The following is a 23,101-nucleotide window of genomic DNA, read 5'->3' as shown; positions in this document are numbered from 1 at the left end:
GTGACAATTCCCCAGATGATACTCCATCAACCCCACTGATATAAACCACACAGATATGGAGCAGGGCCATAGATCAATGGGGGCTGTGATGCCCCCCCATGGTCGATCACCCACCAGCTGGGTCTCACTGCTAAAGTATTGTGCATTGTCCAGGATACCAGCATCTGCCCCACTACCCCAGGAAGAGTTTGAGAAAGGTAAAAACCGGGATTGAAACAAGTTTCGATGCAGGCTTGTATCACCTATTGTCAGTGTTGTAAATATCTAGTTCATCATTCATATGTTTTAGAACATAACTTTTAGCTTTAGGATTTAAAGTTTAAACTGTAACAAGTGGGGACTGAGAAACTGATAAGCAACCCTGATGTAAATGCAACTCAAACGAGCCTGGGTTTAGCTCACTTAAAAGGTAAGCTTTATCTTGCAAGGTCAGTGATATAGGTGTAAAACTTAAATGAATGACCCCCACCTCCAGTTTCGTAAGGAAGCCAGAAGGCCAACTCTCACTTCAACAGAAGATTTAAAATGATGTAAAAAGTTGTCAGATCAAAAGAAGATAAGCAGGCCCAGCAATTCTGGATAGAGAGCAATTACACCCATCAGAAATATAAATTCTTCATATCGGTTAGAATCAAAGAGATGTATTGAAGGTAAAATAATCTGTTTGCATTTCTGGTTGAAACATCTCAAAGTATGCCATGTTACCATGGAGATAGTGATTCAGGGTGCAGCCTTGAGTAGAAGGTTCTTTCGTTTAATTTATGTGTGTGTGTTAGCTGACAGAAGCAGGCAGTGCAGTTTGGATTTCTTGAGGGAAAGGCAGCTGGAAGATCGGCTCTAGCTTGGTAGCAAGTGGAAGAAATCTACAGTGGTCCTCACAGAACCTTGCTGCAGAAAGCGGTCACCATGGAAAGCTGTGGGAAGCCAGTTGAATATCTGCCGGCAACCTGAACAAGGAGCTGAGGCACCCATAGTCATGAAATCATAAAGGAAAGGTGGAGGGTCGCTTAGCCAAAACGCTAATCAGAGGCTAGGAATCGTGCGACGAGTAACTCGCCTCCTGACTCCCCAAAGCCTGTCCATCACCTACAAGGCACAAGTCAGGAGTGTGATGGAATATTCCCCACTTGCCTGCATGAGTGCAGCTCCAACAACACTCAAGAAGCTTAACACCATTCAGGACAAAGCAGCCCCACTTGATTGGCACCACATCCACAAACATTCACACCCTCCAACACCGATGCACAGTGGCAGCAGTATGTACCATCTACAAGATGCACTGCAGGAATTCACCAAGACTCCTTCGACAGCACATTCCAAACCCATGACCATTACCATCTAGAAGGACAAGGGCAACAGGTACATGGGAACACCAGCACCTGGAAGTGCCCCTCCAAGTCACTCACCATCCCGACTTGGAAATATATCAGCCATTCCTTCACCGTCGCTGGGTCAAAATCCTGGAATTCCCTTCCTAATAGCACTGTGGGTGTACCTACACCACATGGGCTGCAGCGGTTCAAGAAGGCAGTTCAACACAACCTTCTCAAGGGCAACGAGGTATGGGCAATAAATGCTGGTCCAGCTAGTGAAGCCCACATCCAATGAGCGAATAAAAAAAAAGTAATGGAATCTTCCCTCGGAAGAACAGTTGTAATACTAAAGGAGGATTAAAGTAAATTCTAGAGGGCTGTGGCATACCTCTTGGATTAGTCCCAGGAAAAGGGAATGGACCTTCAAGGTATCATAAGTTAAGGGAACTCTTGAAAGGGCTGGGGGGGGGAGAGGGAGTAAAAAAGTAGAACTAATTTTATACCATATAATTTTATAAGCTATAGTATTAAGTTAACAGCGCTTGCTTTGTTCAATTTTTATAGACAATAAAGTTTATTTTTGTTTAAATACGTGAAATTCTGTGCCATGGTTCTGTCAGTAAATCGCTGGATGTTCAATTTCTTTGTTAAACGTTAATGGTCCCTAACAGATTGTAACATTAGATACATGCTGCAAAACTGAGCAAGCCTGGTTCTGCAGAGGTGCATGTTTTTAATGAGGTCACATGAACAGGCGGGTAAAAGCAGATGGAATCAGCACACATTGGCAGATCTGGGACACGTGAAAGCCTCAGCAGCAGTGCCAGTGCAGACAGTCTGCTCAGAGAGCCTGCTTCAGCTAACAGCTATGGGGTTGGGGTTGTGTGCAGGGGGGGAGCAGCCCAATCAATGGGCACTCTGAGCAGGTCTGTCAACACGGACAACAGTCAAGCAGGCAGGCAGTCCCATTCAGGGTGGCTATTAAAAACACATAGCACTTAAAAGGGAAGCCAAGCTCAGGAACCTCATGTGGGGCCTCAATGGGCTCACTCTGCAGTGAACAGATGGAAGACAGCACTTGAGAGAGTGCAGGAGAGAGGAGGGGGAAGGGAAAGGGAGAGAGAATCTGAGACAGCATGCAAAAGAGAGAGAATGTGTGATTGGGCTTACGCACAAAGTAACAGATCAAGACCAGAACAGAGAGAGATCAGGACAGTGAGAGAGGAGACACTGAGCAACGCACAGAAGGGAAAGCAAGAGGCAAACAGGATGGTATTGGCAAGAAAGAGGCTGAGACAGTATATCTGAGAAAGAAAGACCATGAGCGAGCGAGCGAGCGTGCGAGAGGGGGAAGGTAGAGGGGGGTGAGAGGGGGCCAGGGGCCAGAGGAGGCGAGGGAGCGAAGTGGGGGGGGGGGGGGGGGGGGGGGTGAGGGGAGGCGAAGCGGGGGTCAAAGGGGGGAGGGTGAGAGGGGGCAGCGAAGGGGGGGGGAGAGAGGGGGCAGTGAGAGGGGGTAGGTGGCGGGTGGTGAGAGGGGCCGCGAGGGGTCAAGAGGGGGGCACAAGGGGCGGTGAGAGTGGGGGTGAGAGGGCGCAAGGGGTGGCGAGAGGAGGCGAGAGGGGCAGCGAGGGGGCGGCCAGAGTAGGGGGGAGGTGGGGGGGGGGTGCCCAGAGGGGGCGGCCAGAGGGGGCGGCCAGAGGGGCAGCGAGAGGGGGTGTGAGGGGCAGCGACAGGGGGCGAGAGGCAGGGACAGAGACAGGGATAAACTGGCCTTCCTTTGAACGTGTATGTTTAACCCTCAATGCTGCCATTTAAACATGGCCTATATTATCCAGCAGCGTAAGGGTCATTATAAAACTTATCCACCTTACAGAAGTGCCGGGCTGACAATGAAGACATGTCACTCGTTCTGCCTGTGCTGTCTGCGGCTATCACTCCTTTGACTGCTCAGACTCTGCACAGGGGTGTCCGAGTATTTTCTGTGCCTCCCCTCCCAAACAGCAGCAGCTAGAGCTGGGGCTGCACTGTCCCATTAAAGAAGGAGGCGATAGGATCAAGTTCTTACTTCACCTTTGAAACAGAGTCTTAGCACCAACATCACACTCAGCCCTCAGGTCTCAATCCCCCCCCCCCCGCCAATGCCTTCTCACCAATAACTGCCTTTAACATAGTGGGAGCACAGGGAACCCTTCAGTCCCTCGAGCCTGCTCTGCTAGTCTATACAAGCATGGCTGGGCTGCCTCAATTCCAGCATCCCAGGTTCCTTCAGCGACTCAAAATCCATCAATCTCAGCCTTGAATATATTCAATAACTGAGAGTCTCTGGGCAGAGGATTCTAAAGATTGACAACACACTCTGAGTGAAAAAATTCCTCATCTTCCTGATCCTGAGACTGTGCCCCCCACCCCCCCACCCCCCAACCCCTTAGTTCTGGAGTCTCCACCCAGAGGCAACAGCCTCTCCATGTCTACCCTGTCCCAGCATCTCTCAGGTTTCAATGAGAGCGCCTCTCGCTCTCCTAAACTCTGAGAGAGAACCGTAGAGGGGAGGCCATTCGGCCCATCGCGTCTGCGCTGGCTCTCCAAATGAGCACTGCACTTGCTGCTCTCCCCCACCTTCTCCCCCATCACCCTTCACACGTTCTTCCTTTTCAGATGATGATCCAATTGCCTTTTGAACCTGCCTCCTGCCACACTCTCAGGCAGGGCATTCCAGAGGTTACCCACCCGCCGCGTGGAAAAGTTTCCCCTCGCGCCTCCGTTGCTTCTTTCACCGATTACCTTAAACCTGGGCCCTCTCTCGTCCTCAATCCTCCCGCCAGGGGGAACAGTTTCTCCCTGTCGACTCTGTCCGGACGGACCCCCCTCGTGATTTTTAATACCTCTATCAAATCTCCTCTCAACTTACTCCCCTCCGAGGGAAAGGGTCCTAGATTCTCCAGAGGGCATTAAGGCCCATTCTGCTCAGTATCCCCTCACAGGGCGAACCTCTCAACCCAGGTGAGTGGTGAGGATCCCAGGCCTCCTGCTGGGATAAGAGCAGGGCAACCTCCCTGGTGCGCCGTTCCTCAAACAACACCAACAACAGGCCGGGTAAAAGCAAAACACTGCCGATGCTGGAAATCTGAAAGCAACACAGAAAATGCTGGGAAACCTGTGGAGAGAGCTGGCGTTTCGAGTCCGTGTGACTCTTCTTCAGGGCTAAAGAGAAGTAGAAATGGGATGGATTTTATACTGTTCAAGAGGGGGTGGGGCAGGTGGAGTGAAATAGGAGGTCGGGGGGGTAGGTGGGAGCTAAGGAGAAATTTGACAGTGATGGGCACAGGACAAAGGCAGTGTTAATGGTAGTGCTGAAGACTAAAGGTGGTGCTGATAGTGGCACCTCCACAGATGCTGCCAGACCAACGACAGGTCAAATGCTGAACCCGGCAGTTTATGGGAGCTTCCTGAATGCAAACTGGTCAGCCCACTCAGAACAGCAGACCGCTTCAAACTACAACAACTACTTGCATTTATATAGCACATTTAACCCAGCGTCATACCCCAAGGGACTTCACAGGAGGAGTGTGAATCAAAACATTAAAAAATGACAGCGAGCCACATGGAAACCAGGGCAGGTAACCAACAGCTTGGTCAAAGAGGGTACGTTTTAGGGAGCATCTTAAAGGAGGGAGAGAGGGACGTTGATGTTGAACTTGCAATGAAATGCAAGCTTTAAATTTGTCATTCAGCACAACGGCCCCCATTTGGGGAAGGATTAGGGAATCATTGTAAGAGTGTATAAACCAGTTCACTCGGTGCCTGGGAGAGTCTGTGGCTTTACTTTGCTGTCTTGGAAATAAATCCGTTTTAAAGGTGCAGCCTAGCTTCAGTCTCATTGATCCTCGACACACAGTTATTGGAGTTAACAGGGGGGGGATGGTTGGCTCGGTTTGGCCGTGGCGTTCGGCGCTTACTCACGTGCATCACAGGGCCAAGGTCGGCCAGTTGGTCAGCTGAGCAAGGTAAGGCGAGCAGCGCCGACAGTACCTGCGGCCCAGGAACAGGGAAAGGAACGGTGGAGCGAGGAAGAGGAGGGTCTACACGTCACATTTTGCAGGGGTCGCACACCGGTGTTCCAAAGTTGAGAGTTAAGACAAGAAACCACTCCCACCCCACCACTCATTCTTACCGCATCGCCTGAGGGGTATTAAACGTGTTGTGAAGCTGCTCCTGGGCATCATCGTCTCCTCCTTCCTCCTCGACATCTGGGACACCCATCTCATCCTGAAACTACAGAGAGACAGAGAGAGAGAGAGAGAGAGAGACAACAAGAATGTCAGAACCCACGACCCCACCCCCAAAAGGAGCGACCTAGACGGTCCACCTCACAGAGAAAAGCGATATCAAATTCCTCCTACTCTGCTGACAAACGCAAGGATTTTTTTTTAAATGTAAAAGCTGAGACAGAGTTCAGAAACTCGTCTCACAGTGCTACCTAGTGTCCAGAGCCTGCCACTACAGCGTTACTGTTTACACACAGGATTTTCATTCTAAACAATAATTCTGAAGCCTCAATAATCAATGATGACAACAGAAGCGTGACCTAACACGGTGTGTATGTCCCCAACATCTTTTAATTGTTAACTGCCACTTCATTTTAAAGTGCATTAAAAATCCTCCCTCTGCATTCTTTCAATTTTTTTCCATTGTAAGTTCCTCCATCCACATTCACAATGGTAACTGCCTATGTAAACATGTCACAATGTAATTTTACCCTCCTGCCAGCAGAGGTGCACTGTACAACACAATCTGACCAAGGCTTTGTGCAAATGAAGCATCATTGCCTCCTCTTCTACTCCCCTCACTTCCCTGGGCAAAAAGCCAAAAGTCCATTTGTTTCTTTGACTAATTTTTAATATCTGTGCTTGAGCTATTAGTGATTCAGAAAACATTCTAATGCGCCTTGCTCTGACCTGGAGCCAATCAACTTGACAAAAGTTGAAAGAGGAGGAGGGCTCTGTCACGAGGGCTTCTACTGTCTTGCTTCGTAAAGTGAGAAAAGAAGTGGAGGTGGTTTGTAAGACAGAATCCTGTTCTTCTGAACCCCAAGGTGAGTGCTGCCACTCACTAACAGCGAGCCGCTGGATAGAAGACGCTCTGGGACATGATAAGGCACTGCATAAAGTAAGGTGACATCTCCAGCATCACCTGCGAGTACTCCTCTAAGTCACCCTCCATTCCAATGTGGTCCTTACATCAGTCGTTCCTTCACTGTTGCTGGGTCAAAATCCAGGAACTCCCTCCCTAACAGCACTGTGGGTGTACCTACACCACAGGGACTGCAGCGGTTCAAGAAGGCAGCTCACCCCCACCTTCTCAAGGGACAATTAGGGATGGGCAATAAATACTGGTCCAGCCAGCGACACCCACAGCCCATGAAAGAACTTTAAAAATGTAATACTTCTCTTTTATTCCTCCAGCCCATTCCTCAGGACGCTTTCCAAAATTTTATCAACTACTCGATGCTAACCTAAGCTTGTTTTCCAATTATTCTTTGTGATATGTGGGTCCCTGGCAAGGCTGGCGTTTATTGCCCATCCCAAGTTTCCCCTTGAGAAGGTGGTGGCGAGGCAGAGCAGTATATCAATCTCTGCAACAGGGTTAGACCTAGAGCCCTATGTGAGTTGGCACCTTGAGAGCGCACACGAGAGAGAGTGTGAGCAGGGGTGAGGGGGTGTGAGAGACAGAGAGAGACACACAGAGAGAGACACAGAGAGACACAGAGAGACACAGAGAGAGACACAGAGAGAGACACAGAGACAGACACACAGAGACAGAGAGAGAGACAGAGAGAGAGAGACAGAGAGAGAGAAAGGGAGAGAGAGATACAGAGAGAGATACAGAGAGAGAGACAGAGAGAGAGACAGAGAGAGAGACAGAGAGAGAGACAGAGAGAGAGACAGAGAGAGAGACAGAGAGAGAGAGACAGAGACACACAGAGAGAGACACACAGAGAGAGACACAGAGAGAGAGACACAGAGAGAGAGACACACAGAGAGAGAGACACAGAGAGAGAGACACAGAGAGAGAGACACAGAGAGAGAGACACAGAGAGAGAGACACAGAGAGAGAGACACAGAGAGAGAGACACAGAGAGAGAGACACACAGAGAGAGAGAGTAAACAAAGGGAAGAAAATCATACGGGAAAACAGGTTTCAAAACTTACCGTCTCGAACAATTCCTCCATCAGCTCATTCACCTCCTTTTCTGGAGAGAGACAGTGGAAGAGGGAAGACTATTAGCAAACCTGCAGCATCCCACTGATCCACAAATTCAAAGAAACTGAACTCCAACATATGGCTGCTCACAGTTATCACAATGGGGTGGGGAAAGGAGGATGGAGGGAGAGTGGGGAGGGAAGGAGGAGGAATGGGGAGAGGGAAGGAGGAGGAATGGGAGAAGGGAAGGAGGAGGAGGATGGAGTGGGTGGAGAGGGGATCAGAAGGGAGCGTGCTGGAAGGGAGGTGGGGCCAGAAGGGGGGGCCGCAGGGGAGAGGGGAGGCTTCCCCTCCCCCATTTACTGCCCTCTCCCCCACTTACCCATTTATTGCCCCCCATTCACTGCCCCCTCCTCCAATTGCATTTACTGCCTCTACCCTAATTACCCCATTTCTTGCCCCCTCCCAATTACCCCTTTTCCTGCCCCTCCTCCCAATTCCCCTATTTCCTGACCCCTCACCCTCAATACCCTAATTTCCTGACATCCTCCCCAATTCCCCACACAAGGTATTGTGTTCTACGTACTGGTAATCTGCACAGCTCGGTCGTTCCGAAAATCCTCCATGTCCGGCTCGTCGAGGTCTTCCAGGAAGTTGTATTCAGGATCATCCTCATCATCTGGACAGGGACGGGAGACAGGGAATAGTGCAAAGGACAAGGGAAGAAATCAGAAACTCACCAGTCAGCATATTTCATCCACACACTCCCATCGACAGCGTCTCCTCAGTCACTGTCTCTGATGGCAACTTGGGTAGTGCGGCGCTCCCTCAGTACTGACCTTCTGACAGTGCGGCACTCCCTCAGTACTGACCCTCCGACAGTGCGGCGCTCCCTCAGTACTGACCCTCCGACAGTGCGGCGCTCCCTCAGTACTGACCCTCCGACAGTGCGGCGCTCCCTCAGTACTGACCCTCCAACAGTGCGGCGCTCCCTCAGTACTGACCCTCCGACAGTGCGGCGCTCCCTCAGTACTGACCCTCTGATAGTGCGGCGCTCCCTCAGTACTGACCCTCCGACAGTGCGGCGCTCCCTCAGTACTGACCCTCCGACAGTGCGGCGTTCCCTCAGTACTGACCCTCCGACAGTGCGGCGCTCCCTCAGTACTGACCCTCCGACAGTGTGGCACTCCCTCAGTACTGACCCTCCGACAGTGCGGCACTCCCTCAGTACTGACCCTCCGACAGTGCGGCACACCCTCAGTACAGACCCTCCAACAGTGTGGCACTCCCTCAGTACTAACACTCCGACAGTGCAGCATTCCCTCAGCACTGACCCTCCGACAGTGCAGCGCTCGTTCAATAGTGCACCGAGGGAGTGTCAGCCCATAATGTGTCTCTGAAGTGGGGTTCAAACCCACAACTCTTGTGACTAGGAGCAGACAGTGCTACTCCGCTGGGCATCAGTAGTTAAGTGATCAGGTACACGCTACTTTACAGACTGCAGCCGTGCTGTCTTTTAGGGAATCGCTGAGTAATCGCGGAGGCTCAATCCTAGAAGGGGAAACCTTCTCGAGGAAGGCAAGAAAACAGAGAAGATAAGTCACCTTCATCCCCATAGGCTCACCTTCGTAATCCAGATCATTCATCACAGCCTTCATCCAGCTCTGCCAGTACACATCGTCCTGTGTGCCCTGATCGTACATGTCCGCTGTGGTATCGGGAGCTTTCAGCTCTGCTTCCAGCAGCCCGAGGGACACGTTGTTGAGGGGCCACTTGGATCGGGTGCGGTATGCAATCAAACGGTCATCGAGGGACTAACAACAAAGCCAGAGCAAGGTCGCGGTCAGTAGGCTTTACCTGAAGACGACAGTCTCTCATCCTCCCCCCACTCCCCCAGCACAATCTCCCCCCCCACCCGCTGTAACGGGGCCCGGATCCCACCCGGAGCCACAGCTCGCTCTCCCAGAGTCCGGCCATCTTGGACTGAGTTCTCACACATCCCCCACCCCGGCAAGGAGAGAAACCTGCATTTCTACACCGTCTTCCCACCATCGGGGGAATCTCCCGGCGGCGCTTTCAAAGCGCAGCCACTGTTGTCACCGAGGGAAATCAGCAACCAATGTGCGCACAGCAAGATCCCACAATCAAGCAACATTGGTTGAGGGATAAATAGCGGCCCCGGGACACTGGGGAACATTCACCCCCACCACCCTCCCAGCTTTTCTTTGAAATAGTGCAACGGGATCTCTTACATCCAAGAGGGCAACAGGGGCCTCGGCTTTAACAGCTCAGCCGAAAGGCGGCCCCTCTGACCGAGCAGGGCTCCCTCAGTACGGCACTGGACTGTCAGCCTGAATTTTTGCACTCGCCTCTCTGGAGAGAAGGGTGTGTGACTCGAGGTGAGAGAGCTCCCTACTGGGGCACAGCTTGGAGCTCCCCAGCAGGTCACGGGGGCCTTTAACCCAGAGCTGCGGGAGCAATTTTTCAAATCGGAAAATGCCTTGTAATCATCAGCACAGCAGTGAACAAAGGCTAAGTAGGACCTTTGGATGGCGAGCAGGGGAGTACCGGCGGGGGGGGCGGTGGGGGACAGCCTGAAGCGTGGCCAATCCAAGCACAAGTGCAGTGCCATCTCTGCCATCTACTCCGAAGGAACGGCCCAGTCTTGCGGAGAGAGGGAACAGGGAGATGTGAATGAGAATGGGCACCTGATGGCAGGGAGGGAGGTACATGAGCTCTTCGAGGGGGATAGCCAAACTCCTCCCAGATCTCTGCGCTCCGCCAATTCCTCCAATTCCCATCGCTCCGCCAGTGACGGCCGTGTCTTCCAGGATGGTGTAGAAATGCAGGTTTCTCTCCTTGCCGGGGCGGAGGACGTGTGAGAACTCAGTCAAAGACGGCCGGGGGCGGCCCAACTCCGGGAGAGCGAGCTGTGGCTCCGGGAGGGATCCGGGACTGCCTGGGTACCCAAGCTCTGGGATCCCCTCTCTAAATCTCTCCTCCTTTAAAGACATTCCTGTAAACTGACCTGTCTCGAAACTTTTCGTCACTTGTCCCTAATATTTCCTGGTGTGATTCAGCGTCAAGAGTTTGTCTAATGTGCAAGCCTGTGAAGCGCCTGGGGTTATTTTAGTAGCCCAGTGGTGCTGTATATAAGTGTTGCACTGTTGCTGTTACTAAGCTGATACCGCCCGGGAGCACGGAGTGGTCTCTGTACCTGGTAGGAATCAATGCAGACCTCGTTCGACGCCAGTTCCTCGTCCACGGCATGAAGCTTTTCCATGAAGCTGCTGTCCCTGGTGGGCCTGTGTTTGGCTTTGGGTGGAAGTGGCGGCGGCCCCATGGGAACCGTTTCCACACTGAGGTGCCTCGCGGCCAGGCTGACCCCCTTCTCCTTCTCAGCCGCAGCCAGGAGCTAAAAGACACGGGAGTGACAGAGACCAAAACGTCACAAAGTACGACCCAACCCAACCCAACCCGCTTTACCTTTCAAAAGCCTGAAGTGTGTATTTTATATCCCTGCAATATCACAGGCCATTCTACCCCATTGAGTACGTGCTAGCTCTTTCGAAGAGAATTCTGGTTTGAGCCACTCCCTGGCTCTTTTCCCGGGCTCCTGCAAATTTCTCTCCTTCAGGTACTTATCCCATTCCCTTTCGAAGGTTCCGGATGGATCTGTAGCCCTCACTCTATCCACGCAGTGCATTCCAAATCCTAGCCGCTCGCCATGGTCAAACTGCTCCTCACAATGCCTCTGGCTCTTTTCGCCAGACACCATGATCTAGTGATCAGCCCTTCAGCAATTTCTCCCCACTTACTCCACCTAAACACTTCACGATTTTAAACGTCTCCGTCAAACCTCCTCTTAACCTTCTCTGCTCTCAGGAAAACAAAGTCAACCCCTCCACGTGCCTGAAATCCCTCAGCCCAAGAGCCATTCTAATAACGCATTGTAACAATCTTATTCCGCACTCACTGCCGATATTTCGCCATTATAAATTTTTACGTCCACATTGATACAGCAACCGGCTTTGTAAACGTCACACCTTCACCAGTGGTGACTCTAACAGCGTCTCCATTGACCAGAGGGTGTCACTACAACGTGACATGTTTACATAGGCAGTTGCCATTACAAGTGCAGAGAGAGGGATTTATTTCGGATTCACAAAAACAAGGCCAAAGCACATAACCTTAAAATAGCTTTGTTTCAGATTTCCAGCATCCACAGTATTTTGCTTTTAGCTTTGGCCTTAAAATAGGGTTGTTTAGCATGCAGTCAGTCATCCACATCCAATTTATCTCAGGGGCTTCAAGAACAAGAGGGCAGAGATTTAAAGTGATTTGAATAAGAAGCAAATGCAACGTGGGAAAAAACTTTTCCACACAGCGAGTGGTTCGGGTCTGGAAGGCACTGTCTGGACGTGTGGTGGAGGCAGGTTCAATCGAGGCATTCAAGAGGGTATTAGATAATTATTTGAAGAGAAGCAATGTGCAAGGGTACGGGGAAATGGCAGGGCAATGGCACTAGGTCATAACACTCATTTGGAGAGCCAGTGCAGACATGACGGGTCGAATGGCCTCCTTCTGTGCCGTTAAAATTCTGAGATTCTGTGATTCAACCTGAAAACTGTAATGTCTGAGAGAGATCATAGTGTGTTAAAAATCACATCTAGACACCACCTGTTGTTATGATACATTGTCATACTTCTAACAACATTTAACACTGAGCTTGTCAATGTAAATATTTAAAATGTAAATCCTGTATGTAAACAGTCACAGCTCTGGCCACTAAGCTGTGCTGTGAAGCAACTTTCTGAAGTCTCCCTCACGACTCTGTCTCCACATGCTGCATAAAGAATGTTTACACTCAAAAAACGGCCAAGAAAGTTGCAGCAGATTCTCTAAAATAGCAGTCGCCTGGACAAAGTAGCCACTTGTTCTGCAGCCCATCTGCCTTAAATACCCACTCCCTCCACCGCCGGCGCACAGTAGCAGCAGTGTGTGTACCATCTACAAGAAGCACTGCAGCAACTCACCAAGGCTCCTTCAACAGCACCTTCCAAACCCACGACCACTACCATCTAGAAGGACAAGGGCAGCAGACACATGGGGAACACCACCACCCAGAAGTTCCCCTCCAAGTCACTCACCACCCTGACTTGGAAATATATCGGCCGTTCCTTCACTGTCGCTGGGTCAAAGCCCTGGAACTCCCTCTCTAACAGCGTTGTGGGTGCACCTACACCACAGGGACTGCAGCATTTCTAAAAGGCAGCTCACCACCACCTTCTCAAAGGGCAACTGTGGATGGCCATTAAATGACAGCTTAGCAGCAACATGCATATCTCCAAAACAAATTCTTTGAAACACAGAAAAACAAGGGCCAAGAAATTACAGACACACAGACAGACAGACAGAGGCAGAGGCAGAGGCAGAGGCAGAGGCAGAGGCAGAGGCAGAGGCAGAGACAGAGACAGAGGCAGAGGCAGAGGCAGAGGCAGAGGCAGAGGCAGAGACAGAGACAGAGACAGAGACAGAGACAGAGGCAGAGACAGAGGCAGAGGCAGAGACAGAGGCAGAGGCAGAGACACAAAGACAGACACAAAGACAGACACAAAGACACCGACAGACACGGATACAGACGGACGCAGATGCAGATGGACGCAGACACAGACGGAAGCCGACACAGACACAGACGGAAGCCGACGCAGACACAGACGGAAGCCGATGCAGACACAGACGGAAACAGACGCAGACACAGACAGAAGCAGACGCAGACACAGACGGAAGCGTAGGCAGATGCAGACGCAGGCGCAGGCAGACACAGACAGAGACACAGACGGACGCACACACAGACGGACACACACACACACAGACGGACACACACAGACAGAGAGACACACACAGACAGAGAGACACACACAGACAGAGAGACACACACAGACAGAGAGACACACACAGACAGAGAGACACACACAGACAGACGTTTCAACTTGCAGGACCAACCAGGACTAGGGGTCATCAATAACTGATGGTCACCAATAAATCCAACGGAGAATTCAGGAGAAACTCCTTTACCCAGAGAGTGGGGGGGAACGTGGGAATTGCTCCCACGGGGAGTGGTCGAGGTGAATCGCAGAGGTGGATTGAAGGGGGGAAGCTGGATAAACACACGATGGAGAAAGGAATAGAAGGATATGGTGATGGGGTGAGGTGAAGAGGCAGCGGGATGAAGCTCATGTTGAGCAGAAACCCTGGCAGGGAGCAGCTGGTCTGGGACACCTGCTTCTATGTTGTCAAAACTTTTGTAACTTAATCCACTCACCTCAGCAGAGGCACTGTCCTCCTCGGTCTCCAACGCCTCCTGCCTGGACCTCGGTCTGCGGCCTCCAGCAGGAGAGGAAGTGGAACTCTCTGCGTCGCTCTCCATGAAGCCCTGTAACAGACGGAGAGTGGATAGCAGGAAGGTGAGGAAAGTAAGGGAACAAAGAGGCAGAGCAATGACACACACCGGTAGGCAGTGTGGGTAGCAGCCAGCAGCTTCTGCCTGGCGCTGGATCCCAGCCAGCTATACCCTGAATGCCCCTTTCTGATCCTTCACCTCTGAGGGTGGAGGAAAACAGCGCCTCAAGGCAGATTCCTCAATTACAACAAGGGGCAACTACCCTGGTTCCTAAACCGAACAAAGCTGCAGAGATGAAAACTGAGTGTTGTAAATCTGAGGGAGGATGGACATTACCCCGATTCCCTCTCTTTCAGAAACTGACCTGCACTGTTTCCCTTCCCATCCATGAATTGTGGTTCTTTCAAATACCGCTTAATTTTTTTGTTTCTACAATGATCCATTTTATATTCTTCCTGTGGGCACTTAGGGAGCCAGAGTTTCTGGAAGTCTCTCTCCCATCTTCATCCTCCATTTTCCCTCTCTTGAAAACATTCTCCTCCCCGCACCAGCTCCAGACTCCCTCTGGTACCTCACCCTAGTAAGCAGACTACTTGGCCATGGGGGCTATCACAGTTGAGTTGAATGTTAATCCCCTCTTCCCCCTCTCCACACAGCCAGCAGGTGTCAACAGGAGAGTCATCAGCTGCAAGCACTGTGGCTGATTTTAACCCGCTCCCATACTGAGGTCACACTGCCCCCGCTACCCCCCACCCTGCCCTCTCCGCCTCAAATCCTTTATGTTGCAGGACTGAGGTCGGCTAGCTCAGCACTGAGATAGAAGCAGGGAGCTTAGCGCTCAGTGTGCTTCAGGGAAGGAGACGTCCCCCATCTATCCAGCTCGCCTGAGACTTTTACCCAACCTGTACATGATCCGAAACTCTCTGGCCTTTGGAAGATATGTCATCCCATTGAAACCTACAGGGTTCGGAGACGGTTTTGACAAGGTAGCTGCTGAGACACTGCTTTCCCCGTCACTGGGGGGGTCTAGGACCAGGGGGATAAGGGTTCGACCATTGCATGCCAAGGTGAGAAGAGATTTCTTTCACTCAGAGGGTGGTGAACCTTTGCAATTCTCTACACAAGGAGGCTGTGGAGGGTCAGTCATTGGGTATGTTCAAGACTGAGGTTGAGATCTTTTAGGATACCGAGGGAATGGAGGGACATGGGGATAGGGAGGGAGAGTGGCGTTGAAGTCAAGGATCTGTCATGGTCTTATCAACTGGTGGGGCAGGCTTTGAAGAGCTGTATTCTTCTCCTGTTCGTTATGTTCTTACAAACCACTGGTTTGCTGGGAGAAAATAAAGTCAACACCACCTTCCAGGGAGGGCCTCTCCCCAGGCCTTACATGTCTCGCTCTCAAGCTCAAGAACAGTTTTCCTCTATAAATTCAGTACACTTGAATCTGCAAGAAATGCGTGACAGAGGTGACCTAACAGCCCAAGAGCCACCACCCAGCCTCTCATATGCACAAATCCCAACCTGGATACTGCAGGGGGTGGGGGTGCACACAAACATGCTGCGGGGGGGGGGGGGGGGGGGGGGGGGGGGGGGGGTGCACACAAACATGCTGCAGGGAGGGAGGGGTGCACACAAACATGCTGCAGGGAGGGAGGGGTGCACACAAACATGCTGCAGGGGGGGGTGCACACAAACATGCTGCAGGGAGGGAGGGGTGCACACAAACATGCTGCAGGGGGTGGGGTGCACACAAACATGCTGTAGGGAGTGGGGTGCACAAACATGCTGCAGGGGGGGGGGTGGGGTGCACACAAACATGCTGCAGGGTGGGGGTGCACACAAACATGCTGCAGGCGGGGTGCACACAAACATGCTGCAGACGGGAGGGGCGCACACAAACATGCTGCAGACGGGAGGGGTGCACACAAACATGCTGCAGTGGGTGGGGGTGCACACAAACATGCTGCGGGGGGGGGGTGGGGGTGCACACAAACATGCTGCAGGGAGGGAGGGGTGCACACAAACATGCTGCAGGGAGGGAGGGGTGCACACAAACATGCTGCGGGGGTGGGGGTGCACACAAACATGCTGCAGGGAGGGAGGGGTGCACACAAACATGCTGCAGGGGGAGTGGGGGTGCACTCAAACATGCTGCAGGGAGGGAGGGGTGCACACAAACATGCTGCAGGCGGGAGGGATGCATACAAACATGCTGCAGGGAGGGAGGGGTGCACACAAACATGCTGCAGGGGGGGGTGCACACAAACATGCTGCGGGGGGGGGGGTGGGGTGCACACAAACATGCTGCGGGGGTGGGGTGCACACAAACATGCTGCAGGGAGGGAGGGGTGCACACAAACATGCTGCAGGGAGGGTGGGGTGCACACAAACATGCTGCAGGGAGGGAGGGGTGCACACAAACATGCTGCAGGCGGGAGGGATGCATACAAACATGCTGCGGGGGTGGGGGTGCATACAAACATGCTGCAGGGGAGTGGGGGTGCACACAAACATGCTGCAGGCAGGGTGCACACAAACATGCTGCAGGCAGGGGGCACACAAACTTGCCCAAATGCCCCACATCAATGGGTGTGGAAGTGCCTATTAACCAATCAGCCAACAGGGAGCAAAAACAAAATGACACAAATCGAGCTTCCCTCTTTTAAACTCATCACGAGCTGTGACAGGAGGAGCTACCTCTTCTGTAGTTTCATCTTCTTCCTCCTCCTCGGGTCTGTACTCTTCATCAGACGAATCTTCCTCCTCCAGAGGGATGTCGATAAACTGTGGAGCCTGCAGTACACACAATCCTACTTCAGAAGGAGCAGAGGATTTCTCCCTCAGTGACTCAGACTCACTCCCTCTCCCTCAGTAACTCAGACTCACTCCCTCTCCCTCAGTGACTCAACTCACTCCCTCTCCCTCAGTGACTCAGACTCACTCCCTCTCCCTCAGTGACTCAGACTCACTCCCTCTCCCTCAGTGACTCAGACTCACTCCCTCTCCCTCAGTGACTCAACTCACTCCCTCTCCCTCAGTGACTCAGACTCACTCCCTCTCCCTCAGTGACTCAGACTCACTCCCTCTTCCTCAGTGACTCAACTCACTCCCTCTCCCTCAGTGACTCAGACTCGCTCCCTCTCCCTCAGTGACTCAGACTCACTCCCTCTTCCTCAGTGACTCAACTCACTCCCTCTCCCTCAGTGACTCAACTCACTCCCTCTCCTCAGTGACTGAGACTCACTCCTTCTTCCTCAGTGACTCAACTCACTCCCTCTCCCTCAGTGACTCAACTCACTCCCTCTTCCTCAGTGACTCAACTCACTCCCTCTCCCTCAGTGACTCAGACTCACTCCCTCTCCCTCAGTGACTCAGACTCACTCCCTCTCCCTCAGTGACTCAGACTCACTCCCTCTCCCTCAGTGACTCAGACTCACTCCCTCTCCCTCAGTGACTCAGACTCACTCCCTCTCCCTCAGTGACTCAGACTCACTCCCTCTCCCTCAGTGACTCAACTCACTCCCTCTCCCTCAGTGACTCAGACTCACTCCCTCTCCCTCAGTGACTCAGACTCACTCCCTCTCCCTCAGTGACTCAGACTCACTCCCTCTCCCTCAGTGACTCAACTCACTCCCTCTCCCTCAGTGACTCAGACTCACTCCCTCTCCCTCAGTGACTCAGACTCACTCCCTCTTCCTCAGTGACTCAACTCACTCCCTCTCCCTCAGTGACTTAGACTCGCTCCCTCTCCCTCAGTGACTCAGACTCACTCCCTCTTCCTCAGTGACTCAACTCACTCCCTCTCCCTCAGTGACTCAACTCACTCCCTCTCCCTCAGTGACTGAGACTCACTCCTTCTTCCTCAGTGACTCAACTCACTCCCTCTCCCTCAGTGACTCAACTCACTCCCTCTTCCTCAGTGACTCAACTCACTCCCTCTCCCTCAGTGACTCAGACTCACTCCCTCTCCCTCAGTGACTCAGACTCACTCCCTCTCCCTCAGTGACTCAGACTCACTCCCTCTCCCTCAGTGACTCAGACTCACTCCCTCTCCCTCAGTGACTCAGACTCACTCCCTCTCCCTCAGTGACTCAGACTCACTCCCTCTCCCTCAGTGACTCACTCACTCCCTCTCCCTCAGTGACTCAACTCACTCCCTCTCCCTCAGTGACTCAGACTCACTCCCTCTCCCTCAGTGACTCAGACTCACTCCCTCTCCCTCAGTGACTCAGACTCACTCCCTCTCCCTCAGTGACTCAACTCACTCCCTCTCCCTCAGTGACTCAGACTCACTCCCTCTCCCTCAGTGACTCAGACTCACTCCCTCTTCCTCAGTGACTCAACTCACTCCCTCTCCCTCAGTGACTTAGACTCGCTCCCTCTCCCTCAGTGACTCAGACTCACTCCCTCTTCCTCAGTGACTCAACTCACTCCCTCTCCCTCAGTGACTCAACTCACTCCCTCTCCCTCAGTGACTGAGACTCACTCCTTCTTCCTCAGTGACTCAACTCACTCCCTCTCCCTCAGTGACTCAACTCACTCCCTCTTCCTCAGTGACTCAACTCACTCCCTCTCCCTCAGTGACTCAGACTCACTCCCTCTCCCTCAGTGACTCAGACTCACTCCCTCTCCCTCAGTGACTCAGACTCACTCCCTCTCCCTCAGTGACAGACTCACTCCCTCTCCCTCAGTGACTCAGACTCACTCCCTCTCCCTCAGTGACTGAGACTCACTCCTTCTTCCTCAGTGACTCAACTCACTCCCTCTCCCTCAGTGACTCAACTCACTCCCTCTTCCTCAGTGACTCAACTCACTCCCTCTCCCTCAGTGACTCAGACTCACTCCCTCTCCCTCAGTGACTCAGACTCACTCCCTCTCCCTCAGTGACTCAGACTCACTCCCTCTCCCTCAGTGACTGAGACTCACTCCCTCTCCCTCAGTGACTGAGACTCACTCCCTCTTCCTCAGTGACTCAACTCACTCCCTCTCCCTCAGTGACTCAGACTCACTCCCTCTCCCTCAGTGACAGACTCACTCCCTCTCCCTCAGTGACTCAGACTCACTCCCTCTCCCTCAGTGACTCAGACTCACTCCCTCTCCCTCAGTGACTCAGACTCACTCCCTCTCCCTCAGTGACTCAACTCACTCCCTCTCCCTCAGTGACTCAGACTCACTCCCTCTCCCTCAGTGACTCAGACTCACTCCCTCTTCCTCAGTGACTCAACTCACTCCCTCTCCCTCAGTGACTCAGACTCACTCCCTCTCCCTCAGTGACTCAGACTCACTCCCTCTCCCTCAGTGACAGACTCACTCCCTCTCCCTTAGTGACTCAGACTCGCTCCCTCTCCCTCAGTGACTCAGACTCACTCCCTCTTCCTCAGTGACTCAACTCACTCCCTCTCCCTCAGTGACTCAACTCACTCCCTCTCCCTCAGTGACTGAGACTCACTCCTTCTTCCTCAGTGACTCAACTCACTCCCTCTCCCTCAGTGACTCAACTCACTCCCTCTTCCTCAGTGACTCAACTCACTCCCTCTCCCTCAGTGACTCAGACTCACTCCCTCTCCCTCAGTGACTCAGACTCACTCCCTCTCCCTCAGTGACTCAGACTCACTCCCTCTCCCTCAGTGACTCAGACTCACTCCCTCTCCCTCAGTGACAGACTCACTCCCTCTCCCTCAGTGACTCAGACTCACTCCCTCTCCCTCAGTGACTGAGACTCACTCCCTCTCCCTCAGTGACTGAGACTCACTCCCTCTTCCTCAGTGACTCAACTCACTCCCTCTCCCTCAGTGACTCAGACTCACTCCCTCTCCCTCAGTGACTCAGACTCACTCCCTCTCCCTCAGTGACAGACTCACTCCCTCTCCCTCAGTGACTCAGACTCACACCCTCTCCCTCAGTGACTGAGACTCACTCCCTCTTCCTCAGTGACTCAACTCACTCCCTCTCCCTCAGTGACTCAGACTCACTCCCTCTCCCTTAGTGACTGAGACTCACTCCCTCTTCCTCAGTGACTCAGACTCACTCCCTCTCCCTCAGTGACTCAGACTCACTCCCTCTCCCTCAGTGACTCAGACTCACTCCCTCTCCCTCAGTGACTCAGACTCACTCCCTCTCCCTCAGTGACTCAGACTCACTCCATCTTCCTGTGACTCAACTCACTCCCTCTCCCTCAGTGACTCAGACTCACTCCCTCTCCCTCAGTGACTCAGACTCACTCCCTCTCCCTCAGTGACTCAGACTCACTCACTCTCCCTCAGTGACTCAGACTCGCTCCCTCTCCCTCAGTGACTCAACTCACTCCCTCTCCCTCAGTGACTCAACTCACTCCCTCTCCCTCAGTGACTCAACTCACTCCCTCTCCCTCAGTGACTCAACTCACTCCCTCTCCCTCAGTGACAGATTCACTCCCTCTCCCTCAGTGACTCAGACTCGCTCCCTCTCCCTCAGTGACTCAGACTCACTCCCTCTCCCTCAGTGACTCAACTCACTCCCTCTCCCTCAGTGACTCAACTCACTCCCTCTCCCTCAGTGACAGACTCACTCCCTCTCCCTCAGTGACTCAGACTCGCTCCCTCTCCCTCAGTGACTCAGACTCGCTCCCTCTCCCTCAGTGACTCAGACTCACTCCCTCTCCCTCAGTGACTCAGACTCACTCCCTCTCCCTCAGTGACTCAACTCACTCCCTCTCCCTCAGTGACACTCACTCCCTCTCCCTCAGTGACTCAGACTCACTCCCTCTCCCTCAGTGACAGACTCACTCCCTCTCCCTCAGTGACAGACTCACTCCCTCTCCCTCAGTGACAGACTCACTCCCTCTCCCTCAGTGACTCAGACTCGCTCCCTCTCCCTCAGTGACTGAGACTCGCTCCCTCTCCCTCAGTGACTGAGACTCACTCCCTCTCCCTCAGTGACTCAGACTCACTCACTCCCTCTCCCTCAGTGACTCAGACTCGATCCCTCCCACTCACCCAGTGACTGAGACTCCAACCCTCTCCCTCAATCAGTGACTGAGACTCAATTCCTCTCCTTCAGTGACTGAGACTCAATTCCTCTCCTTCAGTGACTGAGACTCAATTCCTCTCCTTCAGTGACTGAGACTCACTCCCACTCCCTCAGTGACTGAGACTCGGTCCCTCTCCCTCCCTCAGTGACTGAGACTCGGTCCCTCTCCCTCCCTCAGTGACTGAGACTCGATCCCTCTCCCTCGCTCAGTGACTGAGACTCGGTCCCTCTCCCTCGCTCAGTGACTGAGACTCGGTCCCTCTCCCTCGCTCAGTGACTGAGACTCGATCCCTCTCCCTCGCTCAGTGACTGAGACTCGATCCCTCTCCCTCGCTCAGTGACTGAGACTCGATCCCTCTCCCTCGCTCGGTGACTGTGGGAGTTTCCTCTGTTGAAATTACTCTATACTGGGTGGGCAGTTGGTCAGTGTCTCCCTAAATCCAGTAATGAAGCTGTAATAAACACGGTCAATCTCACAAACCTTGGACTCTTTGCTCTTCTTAATAGGTGAGATGTTCCACGTCGGGGGCACCTGCAGAAGGATAAAGTCAGACCAATGACTGTCTGTCACACCGAGGCTAAGTACATATTTAGACCCCATTACCTCTCTCCTGACCTCACTGCGTCCAGCTCCGCACATCTGCCTCACACTCCCCCCACCCTCTTGCGCAAGTTCCGGCTAGATGACCGTGAGGGGTATCATCCCCTCACTCCGCAGGCACTCACTTCCACTTCCAGCAGGAGTCATGGGATATCCAATGGGGGAACTGACAAGGACATTTCTGAGTCCCCGCAGGACAGAGTTTGGCCGAGCAATATGTTAAACGTTCTGTTTTATACTGACGAGGAACCAGGAATGGAGGAGAGGGAGAGAGCTTCAGGGGTCCAAGCGGAAACCCCCACAGTCCAAAAAACAATTCAAAAAGCGAAGGGAACCTTGGCTTTTATTTCACTGGGGCTGGAATACAAAAGGACTGGAAGTTAGGTGAGTTACACAAAGACCTGGTCAGATGACTGTGTCGGGGGTTGGGGGTGAGGGGGGGGGGGCATTATACCCTCACTCCATCTGTCACTCCACCTGCAGTAACTGCATTCAGTTCCAGCCCCTGAGCCTCAGGAAGGATGTATTGGCTGTGGAGGGAGGGCAGGGCAGATTCACCAGAATGATCCTGGGGCTGAAAGGGTTAACTTCCGAGGACAGGTTGTACAGAATAGACTGGTGTTCCCTTGAGGTAGCAGATTACTGGGTAATCTGATTGATGTGTTTAAGATGATTAACGGATTCAACCGGATAAAGAGAAACTATTTCCTCTGGTTGCGGGGGGAGGAGGGAGGAAGAGCCCAGAACAGAGAGCCAGGCCCCTCTAGGGCTGATGTCGGGAAGCACCTCTTCACACACGGGGGGCGTGGAAATCTGGAACTCTCTCCCCCAGGAAACTGTTGAGGCTGGTCACAGGGGACAGGGGTTGTCAATTGTAAATGTCAAAGCCAACATGCGTAGGTTTTTTTGTGGGGTAAGAGGGTTAAGGAGCAGGGAACCAAGGCAGGTAAATCAGCCCTCAGGAGACTGAATGGCTGAAGGGGCTCGAGGGGTGGAAAAGGCCTCCTCCTGTTCCTATGACAAGGGCGCTTTGTAACAATAGTTTGCTCTCCATATGAATGAGGCATCAATGGGTCTTTTTCAAGCTGGCAGGAGTGGTGTGCCACAGGGTTCAGTGTTGAAACCCCAACAATTTATATCAATGACTTGGGTGAAGGGACTGAAGGTATGATTGCTAGGTTTGCTGATGACACAAAGACAGGTAGGAAAGTAAGTTGTGAAGAGGACATTAAGGAGTCTACAAAAGGATATAGATAGGTTAAATGAGGGGGCAACGATCTGGCAAATGGAGCATAATGTGGGAAAATGTGAAATTGAACATTTTGGCAGGAAGAATTAAAAAGCTTATTATCTAAATGGTGAGAGACTGCAGAGCTCTGAATTGCAGAAGGATCTGGGTGTCCTAGTGCGTGAATCAGAAAAGATCAGTATGCAGGTACAGCAGGTCATTAGGAAAGCTAACAGAATGTTATCATCTATTGCGAGGGGAATTGAATACAAAAATAGCACTAGTGAGACCACATCTGGAATATTGTGTATAATATTGGTCTCCTTATTTAAGAAAGGATGTAAATG

General features: G+C 52.5%; 1 protein-coding gene across 1 annotated transcript in view; it reads right to left on the bottom strand.

The window, feature by feature from the left end:
• Nucleotides 1-23,101, bottom strand: part of LOC121272869 (GON-4-like protein) — a 155,440-nt gene that overhangs the window by 107,324 nt on the left and 25,015 nt on the right. The window contains exons 7-14 of the mRNA XM_041179706.1: nt 21,407-21,457; nt 16,615-16,710; nt 13,840-13,950; nt 10,732-10,929; nt 9,139-9,328; nt 8,101-8,193; nt 7,523-7,563; nt 5,485-5,585 (exon numbers count right to left, since the gene is read on the bottom strand). Of these exons, the coding sequence (XP_041035640.1) occupies nt 5,485-5,585; nt 7,523-7,563; nt 8,101-8,193; nt 9,139-9,328; nt 10,732-10,929; nt 13,840-13,950; nt 16,615-16,710; nt 21,407-21,457 (881 nt within the window). The remainder of the gene's footprint in view (nt 1-5,484; nt 5,586-7,522; nt 7,564-8,100; nt 8,194-9,138; nt 9,329-10,731; nt 10,930-13,839; nt 13,951-16,614; nt 16,711-21,406; nt 21,458-23,101) is intronic.

This window comes from Carcharodon carcharias, chromosome 36 (genome assembly GCF_017639515.1).
Source record: "Carcharodon carcharias isolate sCarCar2 chromosome 36, sCarCar2.pri, whole genome shotgun sequence".
NCBI classification, from domain to species: Eukaryota; Metazoa; Chordata; class Chondrichthyes; order Lamniformes; family Lamnidae; genus Carcharodon; species Carcharodon carcharias.
This window is presented reverse-complemented; position numbering and strand designations above follow the sequence as displayed.